The sequence below is a fragment of the Hibiscus syriacus genome, unplaced genomic scaffold (genome assembly GCF_006381635.1).
Source record: "Hibiscus syriacus cultivar Baekdansim isolate YM2019G1 unplaced genomic scaffold, ASM638163v2 tig00112236_pilon, whole genome shotgun sequence".
In the NCBI taxonomy this organism is placed as follows: domain Eukaryota; kingdom Viridiplantae; phylum Streptophyta; class Magnoliopsida; order Malvales; family Malvaceae; genus Hibiscus; species Hibiscus syriacus.
Genome location: NW_024063279.1, coordinates 50,442 through 69,295, shown reverse-complemented (window position 1 = coordinate 69,295; position 18,854 = coordinate 50,442). Strand labels below are relative to the sequence as shown.

Here is an 18,854-nt window from a genome sequence, read left to right as displayed (position 1 = left end):
TCTAATCTAGCTCTTGATACCAATTGTTGCGGAATACGACTATCGGATAGAGCAAAATCGTAACTAATAATTTGAGAAAATAAAAATGAAGATAAAGAAGACACAAATTTTACGTGGAAAAACCCCTAAATAATATAAGGTAAAAACCACATGCAAGATAGAATAATTTCACTATGAGAAAATAGGAATTAAAACTTCGCTCGATCTAACAAGGAGAAAACAATGACAATTCTCTCTTGATAAAAAGGAGAAAACAACTCTCAAGAAACTCTCTAAATTCTCTAGTATTGGGAGAAAAATAGATTGATTTGGGATGATTTTGAAGTTAAATGGATTAGGGTATTTATAGTTGAAGCTTAAGTACTAATCTTGTAAAATCTTAAAGTTTAAGGACTAAATATGCAATTATCCCCTTACAATTTTTAAAAAAAACTAATTTTCAGTGCATTAAATTTTAAACTTTCGACGGTGCAAAGTCCAACTTTCAACAAGATCTACAAGTTAAGAACTCCAAATAACCAAGTTGTTGGAGTTCGTGATAGTAATTTCCCCCACCTGACAAGGTCCAAGGTTGCCCCTAAACCCGACACTTCCCTATTAACTTTACTCTTTATTTTCCTTCTAAAAATTTGTTACTTTTCAAATGTGTGACATCACGTCCTCCTACAACCAGCACCGAATCACTTCATGGATTTGTACATTGAATGTACGCTCCACCATCTGAGCCTGGGTCAAATACTCAATTCAAGCTCTTCTATTGACTGTAGCCACACGGGTAGAGTTTGAGCTCTCACCCTCCAATAGTCTTCACACGTGACTTGTTCAACACCAAACTCAACCACGGATAGGGTGTTCAAAAGTTCGGTTAATCGATAAAACTGGTCGAACTGAATTTTTTTCGGTTAATCAATCGATTAATTTTAAATTTGGTTGGTTAACGATTAATTTTTTTAAGTTCGGTTATTAATTAATTCAGTTCAAAATCGATTAATTAACCGAATTAACCAAATTTTTAAATTTTTTAAATACTTAATATATTATTTATATATTAATAGTTTTAAGAGTATTTAAATTTTAGTTTTAACTGAATTAATCGAATTAACCAAAAATATTAAATATTTAATATATTAAATATTATTTAAAATTTTAGTTAATACGGTTAATTGATCGATTAACTAAACTTTTTCGATTCTCTTAATTACTTTTTAAAAAATTAATTCTATTAATGGTTAATATGAAAAAATTTGATTAATAAAATTTTGAAAATTTGGTTATGTCGTTAATCGAACTGACCGATTGAACACTACTGTTCGCGAAGACCAGCAAAAATAAAAGTTTTAAGACGTCAGAGTTCTGCCACGTCGACAATTTCCATTTACTACCCTTTCAAAACGAATATGATGTCAATGAACGATAGGAACCGTTGGATATAAAAACTGTGACGGCAGGATTTCAGTTCTTAATCTGACGGATATCATTTCCTTTGGCATCACATTCTTGTAGTGTTTGGTAATTGGTAGGCACCTCGAATAAAGTTATTTTAATTAAATTTTAGTACACTTGTGTAGTCACTCATTATCGTCTGGGGTTTTGTTTAGTATATATATAACGTATATAATATATAGTTTTAAAATATTTTTTGAAAACATATATAATATATATTTTCGAAAACATTTTCGAAAACATATATAATATATAGTTTTGAAAACGTATTTAATATATAGTTTTTTAAAAAAACATTTTAGAAAACGTATATAATACATAGTTTTTAAAAAAATACTTTTGGAAAACTTATATAATATATAGTTTTTAAAAAATACTTTAGAAAACGTATAATATATATTTTTTAAAAATGATTTTAAACATATAATATAATTTTTGAAAACATAGTTTTGAAAATATATTATATAGTTTTCATTATTATGGTTACATCATATTTATTTATTTTATTTTTATTTTTTATTCTTATTTTCTTTTCTTATTTTAGGTTCAAATGTTCCAGTGAACGTCCAGGGTCCAACAAAATTAAGGTCATGGTCCAAATCAAGTCCAATGAAGTCAAGATCCAAATAGCAGACCCGCCTGACCACGCAGGTCGTTAAACCAGGCCTAGAAAGAGACCCGAACCACATTACAGTTTCAAACTTAGCACCATCACCACATGACCAAGAGTCGTTGGATCAGATCAATTGATCCAACGACCCACAACAAATCAGAATACCCAACAGTCGCCATTCCACGACGTGGTGGGCACGCACCAACCAGTCACCAATAGTCTGAAGTTCTCGGTTGGAAATCGTAAAGGAATCGGGACTGACCCATCCTGAAATAATCGACAACAACGAGCAGTAATAAATCGTCCGATTAAATCGAAAAAAGGGGACTGATCCATCCCGTCAAGGTCGAAAACATCCCCATCGGGGCTATAAATACCACACTGAACCACCCAAGAAAGACAGCAAAGAAAGCACAACAAGAAAGGCATCACCAGAAACACCAAATACCAAAGTACCATAGCAACCAACAAACATACAATACCATCACATAACAAGAAAACCGAGGCAAATCAAGCAAAGAAATATACAAAAAACAACCAAACAAGAAACCAAAACAAAGAAATTAACAAGAGAGTTTTCCTTCATAGTCGTCAGGAGTGCGTCAAGGAAGAGAAAGGGTCACCGGGAAAGTGAAAAGTAATCGTAAAAGGTAAAACTCGAACCTTTCGATTTAGATCTACTAGGGAGAACGGTTTTAAGGAATTTGGGTTGTTATTTAGGGTTCACCGGGGGCGAGGGAACATTTCGGTGTGGTTTTATTTTTTCCAGCCACCGGGGGCGGTGGTCGGCGAGGCGGAACGACAGCGGTTCTAGTCACCGACGGGTGGCTGATTTTCGGCTGGCTATGGGAAGGGTTGAGAAAATTGTTGAGAGCTTTTTTGGTATGGGGGAAAATGGTTTTTTTCCCTAAGTTTTGGGCTATTTATAGGGGAGGGACGCATTGTAATTTGCAAATAGTTAAATCATTTTCACAGTCCTGTATTTTTTAAGCGTAATTAATTTGGTCACCTATTGTAATTTTACCTCTGAATTTTCAATTAATTCGATTTAGTCTATATTTATAATTTATATTTTTGCAATTTAACCCCTCTAATTCTTTATTTTTCCTTGCAACACATCTTTAGCATTAATTTGGTCCCTCAATTTCAATTTGTTTTAATTCAATCCTTTAAATTTTGTATTAGTTTTTTTTATCATTTTTCTTCTTTTTTTTTAAAAAAAATCTTAACATGTTTTTTACTATTTTTAAACATTTTTTAAAATTTGTAAATTATTTTATTTTACAATCTATTTTTTTTATTTTTAGGGGTGATTTTAATCTATCAAAGGTAAGTAGTTCAAATCGAGTCTTTAAATTTCAATTTAACTTTTAATTTTTGCAATTAAGACAATCGAGAAATTAAATTAGTACCGAAAGGATAGTACAAGGGTGCTAATCATTCATTGACTTTAATCGACTCCCTAATCTGACATATTTCTGGTAAAACACAGATCAAGTAAGATGATAAATTAAGGTGTCCGATCAACCTAATTTTTCTTTTAAAAAAATGATAGGTGGCAGCACTAACATGCTTCATTTATGTCGAAGCCTAATTTTGGGCCCACCCGAAGGATGATTATGGCAGTCTGCTTCCAAAATTATTGTATTCCAATACATAAAATATAATCATTATAAAATTAAGAATAAATTACATATTTATTCACTCATCTATTATTGTAATTTCGTTTTGTTCACCTTCAAAATCATACATAACATTACGTTTTGGTTACTTATCGTTTAAAATAAGAATAACTGTTGATCTGGAATTTTTTTTATTTTTTCAATGATGATGTGGAAGTATTTTATGGTTACACATCAGCATCATTGTTAATTTTTTAATTTTAAGTGACCAGAATGAAATCAAAACCTAATATGATTTTGAAAAACTAATAATTTAGTAACCAAAACAGAATTACAATAATAGATAGGTGACTAATGCACAATATATCATAAAATTAAAGATAAAGGTGGAAGGAACGTAGGCGTTGAATTTGGTGTGTAGGAGTTAAATGATAATATTATGCATGGAGGGCCCACTCCCCCGTTTTTCAAGTTCTTTCATTTTCTATCCAATTCATCTCCACACCTTCTAGAAAATACTTGATTTTTAATTTCTCAAAAATTTTAATTTCTATCAATAGTCTCTCCCCCTCCATAGTCACAGGCGACTAATTTTTTAGGATGAGAGAAACGGGAATAGAAAGGTGAGAATTAGGGATTGGGAAATTAGACAGTAGAGATTCAAGGTTTTAGAAATTTAATAACTTAGAAGATTGGAATATCAATAAAAGGATAAGTGACACTGGAGTTTGACGATGGATAAATAGATAATCGGCGATAATGGTAATAATAGAGTTGGTGGGTGATGAAATTGATATTTTTAGGATTGTTAATTGTAGTTTTTTAGATCTTTAAAAAAGTTGAGCTTTTTAAAATAATAATATTTTTAAATTTTTTAAAATATTTAAAAATAATAATAAACACATCATATGTTATGTTTTGAGTGATTAATAGATATACATTATTCAAAACTAAATGTGATCAATTTAAATATAAATTTTGGTTGGATGTTAACAAAAAAAAATATAGTCTTCTTTCTCTATAACTGTTTATATGATTTTGTTTAATAAGATGATGAATGTATTGTCATTTTATTAGTTTAAATCAAATTATTAAAATATAACATGTGTTCCTCTGTGAGAAGAGAAAATGATGTGTAAAATAAATAAAATATAGAAAAATTATGTCAGAACTAATGTTAATTTTGTAACAGATGAGCAAAACAGAAATGATAACATTTGTGGTCATTTAGCTAATAAGCTAAAAATAGTTTAATGACCAAAGTAAAAAAAAAAAGTAATAATTTGGTGACTAAGGGTATATTTTACTAAGGAATTAAAATAAAGCACGGGAGAGGTTAAAAAATAAAAGGAGGGTTAATGATGGTTAGTAGACGTGATTAGAGGAGTTAGGAGTTGTTTGTTTACTTCAAAATGATTAAGCGTTGAATGATTCAAATATTGAATGATTCAGAGGCTCTGAATGAATTAGCTCTAAATGTGAAATACCGTTTAATAATGACTCTGAATAATTCAGAATGTACTTCTGTACTGAATCATTCATCACTATTTTACTAGATCAATCCACACTTAATTATTTAAATGTGTGAAACAAATAAACTAAATACTAAACGGTTTATAATTCAACACTAAATAATTTTATTGACAAACAAACAACCCTTAATTAAGTAGCTAAAGTAAATATAAAGTGAATGGAGGAGGCGATGAGGAGCCAAGTGAGACTGAGAGTCATTCACACCAAAAATATAGGGAGAGAAAAAAGAAAAAGAAAAAGATGTTCTGTTTGTGGTGAGATCTAAACACTCTGAGTGGTTCTGGTTTTGCTTCTTTGAAAAATCTTCCTCCCTTTCTTCTATCACACCCCGTTTCTCTGAATCCCTTTCTGTTAATCATCTGTCTTTTGAATCAAAATCTGATTTTTGGGTTTGTTTTTCAGTACGTAATACAGGGTAAAAAGCAAACTTAGACAAGGATTTCATTGAAAGCCAGGTATTTTCAGAATCGAGATCCAGATTCTTTTTGTTAACCTTTGTTCTTAAAAAACTGAATTTTAGGAATTTCCCAACTTTTTTTTTCTGTAGATAAATCAACTTAAAGGGTAATATTTGACCCCTCAAAGTTTAGCTTTTTTTAGTTGGATTTCAAAGGGTTTTGTCTGTTTTAAAAAAAGAAAACCCTCTCGAATACTTTCTGGGGTTTAGACCTGTTCTTCAAGTTTGGTAAGAACTGGTTACATTTTTTCTATTTTCTTCTTCGGTGATCTTCCTTGTCCTAGTTCAAAACCATTTTATTTTTTAAGTAACGGTAGCTGCAATGGATTTCATTAGTAGCGGAGCAGTTCAATCACTTCTGTATGGAGGAGAATTAATGGAAGCACTTGAACCTTTTGTGAAAAGTGTTTCTTCTCTTCCTTCTACCTCTTACCATTATTTCTCTTCTTCCCAAATACAGCCCACCTTCTACGCAGATGGCTGTTGTTACCCCACGCCGATGGACTCGTTTTCAGGTCTCCAACACTACCAACAGCCTCAAACTGGGTCAACAATTGGGTTAAATAGCTTGTCACAAGCTCAGATCCATCAGATCCAGGTCCAATTGCACCTCCAGAACAACCAACAAAGCTACCCTCACCAGATCCCCCGACCCAGCAAAAACAGTAACCATATGGTTAGCTTTCTTAGCCCCAAACCTGTTCCAATGAAACATGTTGGTACGCCACCAAAGCCAAAGCTTTACAGAGGTGTTAGGCAACGTCACTGGGGAAAATGGGTTGCTGAGATCCGGTTACCTAGGAACCGGACACGTCTCTGGTTAGGCACTTTTGACACTGCCGAGGAAGCAGCCTTGGCCTATGACAAAGCTGCCTATAAGCTAAGAGGTGACTTTGCCAGACTCAACTTCCCTGACATTCGCCACCATGGTTCCGACGTCGGGGGTGATTTTGGTGAATATAAGCCTTTACCTTCCTCTGTTGATGCTAAGCTGCAAGCCATTTGTGAAAGCTTGGAACAAAATCCAAAGCAAGGAAACAGGAAGAAATCGTTGAAGCCGACGGCTGAGAACGAAAGCAAGAAGAACGAAGTCGACATGGCAGAACCTGAGACCGAGGATAAGACAGTGAAGGTTAAATCCGAGAGTGAGGGTTGGGCAGTGTCTTCGCCTTTATCAGATCTTACATTCTCGGATTTCGACCAACAGCCATGGCCTGAAGTTGTTTGTTCGTCGGAAACCTTCATGTTGTCCAAATACCCTTCGTATGAGATTGATTGGGATTCCATTCTAAAAGCGTAAAACCATGTTCCATTTTCTGTATTAATCTTTTGTTGTTTGGAGTTCATTTTCATTTTCTTGTAAAAGCCAACTGCAATGGAGTTTTTGGAGTTTTGCAGTGGCATGTATTTTTAGGTCGTTTTGTGAGTCTGTCTATGGGTAGGGTTCTTAGTATCCAAGTGTAAACTTTGTAAGAATTTGAGATTTTCTCTCACTGTATAAACCGAATGTTAATTGCTTTTGTATTTGAACCAGTTATTACTACAATCTTACACAATCGAAATTGCGACTTTAACCATAATTCAAATCTCTAATTTTCCTCGTTCACATGAAAAAAAAAACAGTTGAAATGAAGCAGTCTTCGATTACGGAAAGCTGTTCCTTCCGTGATAGAGTGCCGTTAACATTCAAGTCACTAAACTATGGGTTTTGTGAGTTCAACGATATTTCATGTCTGGTAAAGTGTAGCTCACCAGATTTATTACAATGCCTGGGTGTTTTTTTATTAAGTTATTATCCATTTTATATTCGATTTGATTAATCAAATCATTCAAATGTTTCAATTAAATAATCGTTAATTTTTTAAAAAATTGTTGATGTGTCAGTTAATAAAATTAGAATCATTATATATATTTAATCTTTAATATTTAAATTAGGTGACCCTATTCCCATATGTAATGAGGTAAGGGAGAGGTATAGTAGTAGGCTGCCCCCAACGCTAGGTTGAGAGCAACTTCCGTAGAAGGCCTCCGGCAATTATGAATTGCCAACCGTGGGACTCGATCTCACGACCACAAGTTTAAAAGCCTTGCGCTCTACCAACTGAGTTATACTGGCCATTTTTCCTGAAAAATCACCGGTGACCGGTATATTTACTAATCTAACACCGGTCAGACTATATTTCCCGATATAACACTCTTAGCAATAAATTGCGCCCCCTGCGGCGCGCTATATGCTGATTTGGCACCACGTGGGATAAGACGCGCCCCCTGAAGCGCGTCTTATGCTGACATGGATACACGTGTGTAAAGCGCGGCCACTGGGGGCGCGTCTTATGCCACGTAGAGGTATAGCGCGGGGCAGGGGCCGCGCCTTACCTTTAATTCTGATTTATATATAGCGCGGGGCAGGGGCCACGCCATACCTTTAACTAATATAATTATATAAGGCGCGGTGCAGGTACCACGCCTTGTAACTTTTCTCGGCTATAAATACCCTTCTCCCCGATTAAGTTCCTCACATCTCCTCACATCTCTCCTCTCAACTTATAAATTAATACAACGAGTCAATAATTCTGACAATTTTCTCATATTTTATTCAAAAGTTTGTTCGATTTTTCGTTATAAGGTAATTTTGTGATAATTTTTTATTATATTTATTGTTTCTTATGATTATTTGAAAAAATATTATACTAATTGTTGTCAATTAATTTCCGTGTTTGTAAAATTAGAAAACGGGAATATACGTCGAAATAGTTTTGCGGTACATGTAATAATATAAAATTATATTATTTAAATTATTTACGTTTATGTGTAAAAAATTTATTCTGTTATATTTTCGTTCATATATTATTTATCTAATCAGCATTGTTTCAGTTGTTTTTTTTTTTGCAGATATAATATTGCTGCACTTTTAAACTTAAAGAATGGCGCGACTTTCAGCTATTGTTTATTATGATGGTGAAATTCGAGAAGATGAAACCGGCGTTGTTTTCGTATCAAATGAGCATGTTAAAATATCATTGAAGAGAAATATAACTCTTGAGGAGCTGATAACGAAGATTTCGAGGAAGATTCATGTTGGAAGTAGTAGAAAAATGTCTTCGTTGCAGTACAGATTTCCAACATCATTGTTGCCATTAACTTATACAGCGTTCGAACTTTTGAACAATGATGATGTTGAAATGATGGTTGAAGCTCAAAGTAATTATTCAGATGCCGATATTGAGATTTATGCAAATTTTATTCAAGTGCGTACCGTTCGGGGTCAATCATTAAGCTCCCACTATGGGGCTGGCTGAACAAGTTGACAGCCCGACGACAGTAATGTGTAATGATTTTAATGCCATAATGGGGAGACATTCATCTGCAACTCCTTACGATATGTACTGAGGTGGGTCGACGAACAATCCATATGGCAACATCACGTCCAGTTCAAGGGGAAGTCATTCATCTGCAAATCCGTTTGACCTTAATATGGAGATGTCATCGACGCAACCATCTGTGCAGTTCCCATTTGACAAGATGGCTTCAAGCTCTAGGGGGAGGCATTCGTCTGCGAGCTTTTTCGATCTCAATGTCGATATGCCTTCTAGTTCAAGGGGAAGGCGTGCAAGTAGTAGGTTCTTCGACCTAAATGTGGAGCGCATAGAGGAACCATCATCTCCACTAGAAGAACCGCTTCGTGAGCCTGGTACGGATGGTGCTGAGACTGGACTATTCATTCATCCAGAATCACCGCAATTCAACTCCGATGATGATGAAGTTCCAGGAAATGTGGCACAAACTGACCCTCTTGCACACATGTATGAAGTTGATTATAGTGCAATGTACGGGCCAGAATTTGCGGATATACCACATCTCGATGACTATAGATATTACTCATCAATAAATAATGGTGAGTTATCTTTAGGCATGGAGTTTTCAAGCAAAGAAGAAGCGATGATGGCTATAAAAAAATTACAATATCCATAATTATGTTCAGTCCAGAGTCAACCGATCCACGACCGAAAAATATGTATGCTACTGTGCCCGACGTGAAAACGGATGCAATTGGATGGTTCGCGTATCGAAAATGAAGATGAAAAACAACATATGGGAACTAACAATATACAACGGTCCTCACACATGTTGTGCTGGAGGTCAACCAAGATCATCCCAACTTGGACTCTGAAGTGATATGCCAAGCCATCATGCCCATGGTAAAAGCAAGCTCTCATATAGTTGTTGCTGTGTTGATTTTAGCTATACAATTGCAGTATGGGTACACTGTCTCCTATAAAAAAGCTTGGTTGGCAAAACAAAATGCCATTGTCAAACTTCATGGTGAATGAGATGCATCTTACAACGAACTTCTAGGCTAGTTTAGGCTGGTGCGGAGGTTGAATCCTGGGATAATTGTGGACTTCGAAACCTTTATGCATACCATAATGATCGAGTTCTCCGTGATCGATGCCAATTCTACCGGGTTTTTTGGACTTACCCACAGTGCGTTAATGCTGTCAAATACTGCAAGCATGTGGTCCAGATCGACGGGACTTTCTTGTATGGAAAATACAAGCAAGTTTTATTATTGGCAGTTGTCCAAGATGGCAATCGCAACATTCTTCCAGTTGTTTTTTCTCTTGTCGAAGGAGAATATACATATTCTTGGGCTTTTTTCCTCCAAAATTTACGTGCACATGTTATCATGAGGGAAAACATCTGTCATTTCAGATCGTGAAGCTGGGATCAAAGCAGCAATGGAGTCTTTGGGTCCAATGTGGCAACCACCCTTTTTCCAACATAGGTATTGTCTCCGACACATTACTGCGAACTACCATGGAAGGTACAAGAAGAATGATGAGCGCCAATTAATTGTACGCATGGGTAAGTGAAACTAATGTAGTGTGTTTTCTTTTCGATCGTTTTAATTTTGTAAAGAAAGCAAGTTAGTAAGTTATACATTTTTTGATCAGGTTACGAACTACTTACTCAAACGTTTGAATCAATGCTTCAAGAATTGTGAGTGAAGAACGAGGAAGGATACGATTACATCAGCCTCATTGATAAAGAAATGTGTACGAACGCATATGATGATGGATATCGATATGGACACATGACGACCAACTTAGCAGATGCAATCAATTCAACCTTAAAGGGTGCACGTCACTTACCAGTAGCGACTTTGGTAAAGACTACATATTTTCGTTTGGGGGTGCTTTTTGCGAAGCTCGGGGGACAAGCTCAAACTTTGATGCAAGGTGGTCATGTCTATCACACTAGATTAGTTGCAGATCTACAGAAAAAAATTATGCATCAAATGAAATATCTGTAACAAGCTTCTCTAGAAGACATGAAATGTTTCGTGTCACAGAGTTGTCGCGACCTCTTCAAGGGATTGAAGTTGTGTCGTTAAGAGTAAATCTAAGGAAAAAACGTGCGACTGCGGGTTTTTTCAAGCTCTGAAGTATCCATGCTCTCATGTGATAGTAGCTTGCTCGCATACACGTCAAGACTATAACCATTTTGTGTAGCCCGTATACCTACTATCTGAAGTTTTTAAGGTATATGAATTTGAGTTTCCCCCATAGGTAATGACAAAGAACCCGATGAGGTTCAAGATTGGCTTCCGATTATACTAAATCCTAGTTTATTGAGGGAGCGTGGTCGTCCAAAATCCAATCGAATTCATTGCGATATGGATATTCGAGAAAGATCTAGACAAGACAGAAGATGTGAGCATTGTAGAAACTCAGGACACACTAGAAAAACATGTCTACTTCTCTTGCCATCAAGTAACAATTGATGAGGAAATAATGTATTTGTTTATCAAATAATAATTCTTGTACTTCAATTTGTATTTACTTCAAGTTAATGTCATTCGATAATCGCTGATGAAGATTAAAAAATGATACAATAATACGAGATTGAACGTTTGCGTTATATGTGATTATAATAAAAGAGATAATAAGTGACAAAGTTAAAAAGTTATCGAACACAATCATTAAATTTTATCAAACTGATAACAATTTGGTATTTCAAAATAATTTTAAATACAACAAACTTACAATAAGTATTAAATGGTAAATGATAACCAAATTACAATAACTGATATTAAATGATAATAAACAAAATTAACTGAAATACATTAAAAAAAAAGTCCAACAAATTTAACAAAATAAAGTAAGTATTAAATGAGAAATAATAAAAAACTACAATTAAAAAGTCCAATAAACTAAATACAAATATAATAAAAACAAAATCTATCGATGTCTGCGACGCGAATGTGTTCCGTAGGGCGGTGGCTGTCGGTCTCGAGGAGGATTTCTTCATATCACTGGTTGTGACTCCTCGCTGTCATCATCATCACCATCATCATCGTTGTCGACGTCGGCATCGTCGTCGGCGTCGTCGTCCTGAGTAGGTACATGAGAAGCTGATGACGATGAAGCACCTCCATAGAATAAGGACCCTCACCGGCCTGCGAAAACTGGGAAAACTCATAAAAACCCAGACATCGCTGAGTGTGAAAACTGTACAGGAGGTGTATGTGCTGTAGCCATGGGTGATGAGGCTGAACCCGCCAAATATCCAGCATATGAACCCCAAGTTGGATCTGCAAGACCCATAATAGCCTCCAGGAGGGGTCATCTGTGACGAAGGCGGCGGCAGGTCATAAAACCAGGTGATAGTAGCGGCGACGACATCGGGTAAGGGAATGACGACGGCGGTATCTGGTAATAGAAAGGCGGTGGCGGTATCATATATGGATGCGATGGTTGTTGTGAAGGTCCTGCTGGTGCAGCTGAGGATGAACCGAAAGCACCTGCTCTCCGTCCACGAGTTGGGGGACGATGGTGCTGTGTCGGTGAACGTCTCTGTCGACGTCGCAGAAAGGTCTGCCCTCGTGTATCCTCGGGAAGCAGATATGGTTTTCCGTTACTGTTGAACCACTCGTAATAACCCTCAGCAACCATCAAGAGGTCATCAAAAATGGGCTCTCTACGAGGAAGGTACTGATGTCAATCCTCCCACAACACGACCCACGCATGATGCCTCACCAGCCAATCTGTATATGTCTTGCCGCGTCTATCTGTGCTATGCAACTTGTCCATATTGCGAGGTGCTTCCGGAATTGGTTGAAAACAACCAAATTGCCGGAGCACGCGATCAGTGGAGTGCCACTCGACGGTCGCATAATAGATCAAGGGGACCATCGTTATCCAAACATCTGATGGGCCCCTCAACTCAGGTGGGATCACCGCCCTCACATCATCAGTAGAATATGGCATCCATTTAAACTAAAACAAATATATATAATTTTTATCAAAATAATAATCTAATTATATAACTATAATCTAAAATCGATTTTTAAACATTAAAATTCATACATGTGTGCCAGCCTGCTGATCGATAAGCACCCTAATTTTTTCTAAATCATCATATAGCTCCTGATGATTTTTCCTATCAGTAGACCACCTATTCGAGGAAAAAAATTATTATACGTTGTATAAAATGATTAATATACGAAATCAGTTTTACAATTACTTCAATAGTAGTGGAAATACGAATGGGTTCTTGACAACGGGACATAAAAAGGGCAATCGATACCATGCCCAAGACTGCAGCAGCAGGAGACATCCGCCGATAGCATTACGCCTGTAGTCAGTAGCTCGACACATCTCTTTGTACAGGAAAGCCAAAACTGTCGAGCCCCAACTGAGTGATCAGGCCAGATGAAAGTCGCCAAGGTGTCGCAACCACATGTAGTGAACTTGGTTGCGCGACTTGTCTGGCATCAACAACCCTCCTATCAGCTGCAGTATGCATGCCCGTGCATATATTTTAACTTCATCCTTACACGCGTCCTCGCTCAAATCACGAAAATTGGCATCTAACCAATTTAACGGTATCCGACCACCGTTAAAATTTTCCGGGACACGTCCTAGATTATCCCGACATAAAGTAGTCCAGGAACCATGCGCGGTCCCCGATATCACATCTTCGTCCACCTGAAGCCCTAGGTGTATAGAAACATCCTCAAGTGTAATCGTGCACTCTCCGCACGGAAGATGGAATGTGTGGGTCTCCGGCCTCCACCGCTCTACTAAGGCAGAAATCAGGTCTGGCTCTATCTTACAGTGACCCTGATATTTACCTATGTAACTAAATCCAACTTCTACTAAATACGGTAAGACACGGCTAGGTATCACTAACTTAAGATTCCTAATAAAAGGATCTAATACACGGTCCTTCTCCTAAAATTAAATAATTATAAAAATTAATTCTTAATCTAATAATCATGCATTAAATAAATCAACAAATTATTACTAATAATTTAAATTAAATTAAAACATTAAAATGTTACCGTATCAGCAAAGTGTTGAGATATATGATTTGCATCCAAGTGAAGTAGATCGTCTGCCATTTATATCTGCAAAAAAATTAAATAAGTAAAATATTAAATAAATTAAATATTTAAATAAATTAAATACAAAATATTAAAAATATAATAAAATATACCTTAAAAGAGATTATAAGAGTATTTGAGAGAAGTTGAGAGAGTTTGGTGTGATGAAAGTGATTGAGGATGGATGTATTTATAGGGAGGTTTGGAGGTATTGAAGTCGGGGTAATTGTGTAATTACACCTAAGGCGCGCCGCAGGGGGCGAGCCTTCCTGACGCGTGTCAGATTCACAGGGAAGGCGCAGCCCCTACCCGCGCTTTATCCATGTGTATCCATGTCAGGATAAGGCGCGCTTCAGGAGGCGCGCCTTACCCCATGTGACGCAAATCTGCATATAGCGCGGTGCAGGAGACACACTTTACTACTAAGGGTGTTAGATCAAAAAAATATAGTCTAATCGATATTAAATCGATAAATATATCGATCATCGATGATTTTTCAGAAAAAATGTCGATATACTGGTCACCACCCAATTTTAAAGTGAAGATAAAGGGAACACATTTACATTTACGGAGATTTGAAACAACGTCAGGGAGAATGATTGAGCAATTGGGAACTCAAAGCCAAAGATCCCCAATGATTATCCTATAAAATCTTATTAATGGTACACAAATAAAAAGAATTTAGAATTTACACAAATTATAAAATAAAAGAGCACATAAAAAATTCAACAAATATAATATTTTATTTATATTTAAATACATTAATTGCAATTAATCAAAGATTTACAAAAAAATGTTATTTTTTTATATTTTAAAACTAAATTTACTATTTTATATATTTATTTTTATAATTATTTTAATACCAATTAAGTGATGACACGTGTAAATCTTAAAATATAAAAACATTAATGAAAATCTTAAATTTCATATTTTTATATTATATTTATATTTATTATTTATTATTTTTATAATTAATTTTTTATAATTTTAAGTTATAATTTAAGATAAAAAAATTTAAATTATATTTTTTTAATTTATATTTTATGTTTTAAACAATAATAACACATGGCACTAATATTAACAATTTAACAATACTAAAAAAATAAAATAAGAAAAAAATAAAAGTAAAATATTCTAATTAAATCCCGAATGAAATAGGTGTCTATAGATTGTGTTATATTCCTTTGTATGAAAGCGTACATTTTGATCACTCAAAAGCAGGCCTAACGAATCAAGGTTGTTTAATATATATATATATATATATATATATATATATATATATATAAAGTTCCCTTGTAAGTTGGGCACCATTGAGTTACTCTGCGCTGGGTATGGTATACTATGGATCCTTCTCATTTGGGAAATTCAAATCGTAACATATTAGAGTCTAACTCTATATAAATTATTTTATGGTCTCAGCTCACCACATCATCTATTTTCCTGGTGAAAGATAGTCATAAATTTTAAAATAACTTTTAAATAATTATTCACCTTTTATTTACACGTAGTAAATTTGAGGTGAAGATTCACCTTAAAAAAATAAGATGAAAAATTATTATTGGTTGGGACCACAGATGATGTGGTGAGCCGAGTAATTTTTCCTAAATCTGATATTTATTTTAAATGAGCCAGAGTTTTAATAATTTTTAAATTGAAGCATATGTAGGATACATCAAAATTCATTTAAACCAACGATTGTTAGGTTTAATGATTCAATCGTCATAATAAGACATCTATTCAATGAAAGGAATAAATCAATATAATTCTGTGAACAGAATTTCAATAGCTAAAAACTGAACAGGACAGGGGGGTAAGTAGTGGTAGTCTACTTCGATTTTTCTGAACAAAATTGAACGAACGAGTAAATCAATATAATTAGAGCATAGACAAGTGTTAAAACACGTGTGAAAAAAATATCTCATATCTTCTTATTAATAACTATTCCAGTACACTATATTTATATACAATTCGATTACATCAGCTAACATACTAACTACCTTATAACCAACTGCTAACTAATTAACAAATCTGTTAACTAACTCCTAACTTCTCAACACTCCCCCTCAAGTTGGTAGTCTAAAGACATCTTTGACTCCCAACTTGAAAATTAAATACTCATGCTGCTGTGCTCCCAAAGCTTTGGTTAAAACATCTGCCAACTGTTTTGCTGATGGAACATAAGTTGTGGTGATCACCCCTTCATGTATTTTTTCTCGGATGAAATGACAATCTATTTCAATATGTTTGGTCCTCTCATGGAAGACTGGATTTGCTGCCATTTGCAGTGCTGCCTTGCTGTCACAGTAAAGTCTGGCTGGTTGAAGATCCTTTACACCCAACTCTACTAACAAGCCTCTTAGCCACACAATTTCAGCTGCCACCATTGCCATGCTTCTGTATTCTGCCTCTGCTGATGACCTTGCTATAGTATTTTGCTTCTTTGATTTCCAAGAAATTAAGGAATCTCATAGTTTAACACAGAATCCAGTAACTGACCTCCTTGTCATCAAACAAGCTGCCCAGTCAGCATCACAAAAAGCTGTTAGCTGACATTGTCCTGCAGAAGACAACAATATTCCCTGACCAGGACTCTTCTTTATATACTTAACCACTCGAAGGGCAGCTTCCAAGTGTGATCTTTTTGGTTGCTGCATAAACTGACTCAAATGGTGTACCACAAAAGTGATATCTGGTATTGTATGAGTGAGATAGATCAACCTTCCTATTAACCTCTGGAAGACTTCTTTCTCACCCTGCAACACTTCATCATCTAACTTCTCTTTATCATTTTCAACCAAACCAGAATCATAACCAGTAGAAGTAAGCTTCATATTCTGTTCCATAGGAGTACAAACATGTTTTGCACCTCCTAATCCTGTTTCTTCTATTAATTCTAGTGCATACTTCCTTTGGTTCAATAGAATTCCTTCACTAGATCTAAGTATCTCAAAACCAAGAAAATACTTAAGTTCCCCTAGATCCTTCATTCTGAAACTAGCATGCAAGATAACTTTCAACTCTTCTATCATGGCAGCACTATTTCCAGTAATCAACAGATCATCAACATATATAAGCATGACCACTATATTTGTTCCTTCTCTCTTTGTAAAAAGCGAGTAATCGAACTTACTTTGAATGTATCCAGCAGCAACCAACGCTTTAGTCAGCCTCATGTTCCACTGCCTAGATGCTTGTTTAAGACCATAAATAGACTTCTGCAGCCTACACACCATGTTCTCCCCCTGGCTGCAGAATCCTTGAGGTAGCTGCATGTAAACCTCCTCAAGCAAATTGCCTTGAAGAAACGCATTATATACATCCATTTGAAACAAAGACCAACATTGCAATGAGGCAAGCGCCAAAATAGTTCAAACCGTGACAAGCTTTGCAACAGGCGAGAAAGTTTCAACAAAATCCACACCTTCTCGCTGACTGTACCCCTTCGCAACCAAACGTGCCTTGTAACGTTCAATCTCACCATTGGACCGAAACTTGACCTTATACACCCACTTGCATCCAATGGGAACCTTACCCGGTGGCAAAGGAACGACACACCAAGTGTTGTTTAATTCTAATGCTTGAATCTCCTCTTGCATGGAAGTGACCCATAAAGGATCTTTAATGGCATCACTATAACTAGTAGGTTCAACAATGGAAGTGGAAGAAAGAAAAGACTGAGTGTGAAGTGGAAGATGAGAATAAAAAATATGATCTAAAATGAGATAATAGCTAGAAGTGGATGATTGGCAAGAAACATACTCATTTAACCACAGTGGAGGCTTAGACACTCTAGAAGACCTCCTAACAACCGGATTAATAGAAATAGTAGAAGACCGAGAAGTAACAGATGTAGGAGACGCGTGATTACCAACACTAAGACTAGATTGAGAAGACAAATTGGAAAGATTATTATGTGCTGAAGACACATCTGATATAGGCAAATCAATGACAAAAAACTCTGAATCAGGTATAACAGGTTGAGAAGAAAATAACCTAGACACCAATTCAGGTGAATGAAAAGGAAAAGAATACTCATGAAACCTAACATCCCTACTAACAAAAAAAAGTTTTAGAAACAAGACTAAACATCAAATAACCCTTTTGAGTAGCCGAATATCCCATAAAAACCGAAGGAATAGCTCTAGGAAAAAACTTATCACTAGGCTTAGTATGAGTAGCATAACCTAAGCAACCAAAGACCTTTAAATGTAACAAAGAATGAGGCTTATGATGAAACATTTCATATGGAGATTTCCAATTAAGAATAGCAGAATGAAGCCTATTAATTAAATAACAAGTAGCTAAGACACACTCACCCCAAAACTTAATAGGTACCCGAGACTGAAAACGAAGTGCACGAGCTACTTCTAACAAATGTTTATGCTTCCTTTCAGCTACCCCATTTTGCTGAGGAGTATCAACACAAGAGGACTGATGAACAACCCCAAAAGAAGAGAAAAAAAAAGATCATTCTTTACTGAAAAATTCAGACCCATTATCACTACGAACTATTTTTATAGAAGCCTCAAATTGATTAAGGACCAAAGAAAAAAACTTCCTTAAAGAGACAATAACATCTGACTTAAGTTTCAGTAAATAGAGCCATGTCATTCTTGTACAATCATCAACAATTGTCAGAAAAAACCTATGACCACTATGAGTAGAAATTCTATATGGGCCCCATAAATCTATATGAATCAGTTGAAAAGGAAGACTAGACCGAGACTGACTAATTGGGAAATGCAACCTAGCTTGTTTGGCTAAAGGACAAACCGAGCAAGAATGAATAATAGAAGA

General features: G+C 35.5%; 1 protein-coding gene and 1 long non-coding RNA gene across 3 annotated transcripts in view; both read left to right on the top strand.

Moving 5' to 3' along the window:
• The first annotated feature begins 725 nt into the window (after positions 1–725).
• LOC120176379 (ethylene-responsive transcription factor RAP2-4-like) overlaps positions 726–18,854 on the top strand; it is a 26,595-nt gene continuing 8,466 nt past the window's right edge. The window contains exons 1-3 of one of the 2 annotated variants that reach the window (XM_039182811.1): positions 726–730; positions 5,073–5,078; positions 5,953–7,198. In XM_039182811.1, coding sequence (XP_039038742.1) covers positions 5,991–6,968 — 978 coding nt within the window. In that variant the 5' untranslated portion in view covers positions 726–730; positions 5,073–5,078; positions 5,953–5,990 and the 3' untranslated portion in view covers positions 6,969–7,198. Of the gene's footprint in view, positions 731–5,072; positions 5,079–5,944; positions 7,199–17,786; positions 17,793–18,854 lie in introns of those variants that run through there. The other variant, XM_039182810.1, reaches the window with a different exon arrangement.
• Positions 5,803–18,854, top strand: part of LOC120176380 — a 14,505-nt gene continuing 1,453 nt past the window's right edge. Inside the window, exon 1 of the long non-coding RNA XR_005521319.1 lies at positions 5,803–5,945. This is a non-coding gene — a long non-coding RNA (uncharacterized LOC120176380). The remainder of the gene's footprint in view (positions 5,946–18,854) is intronic.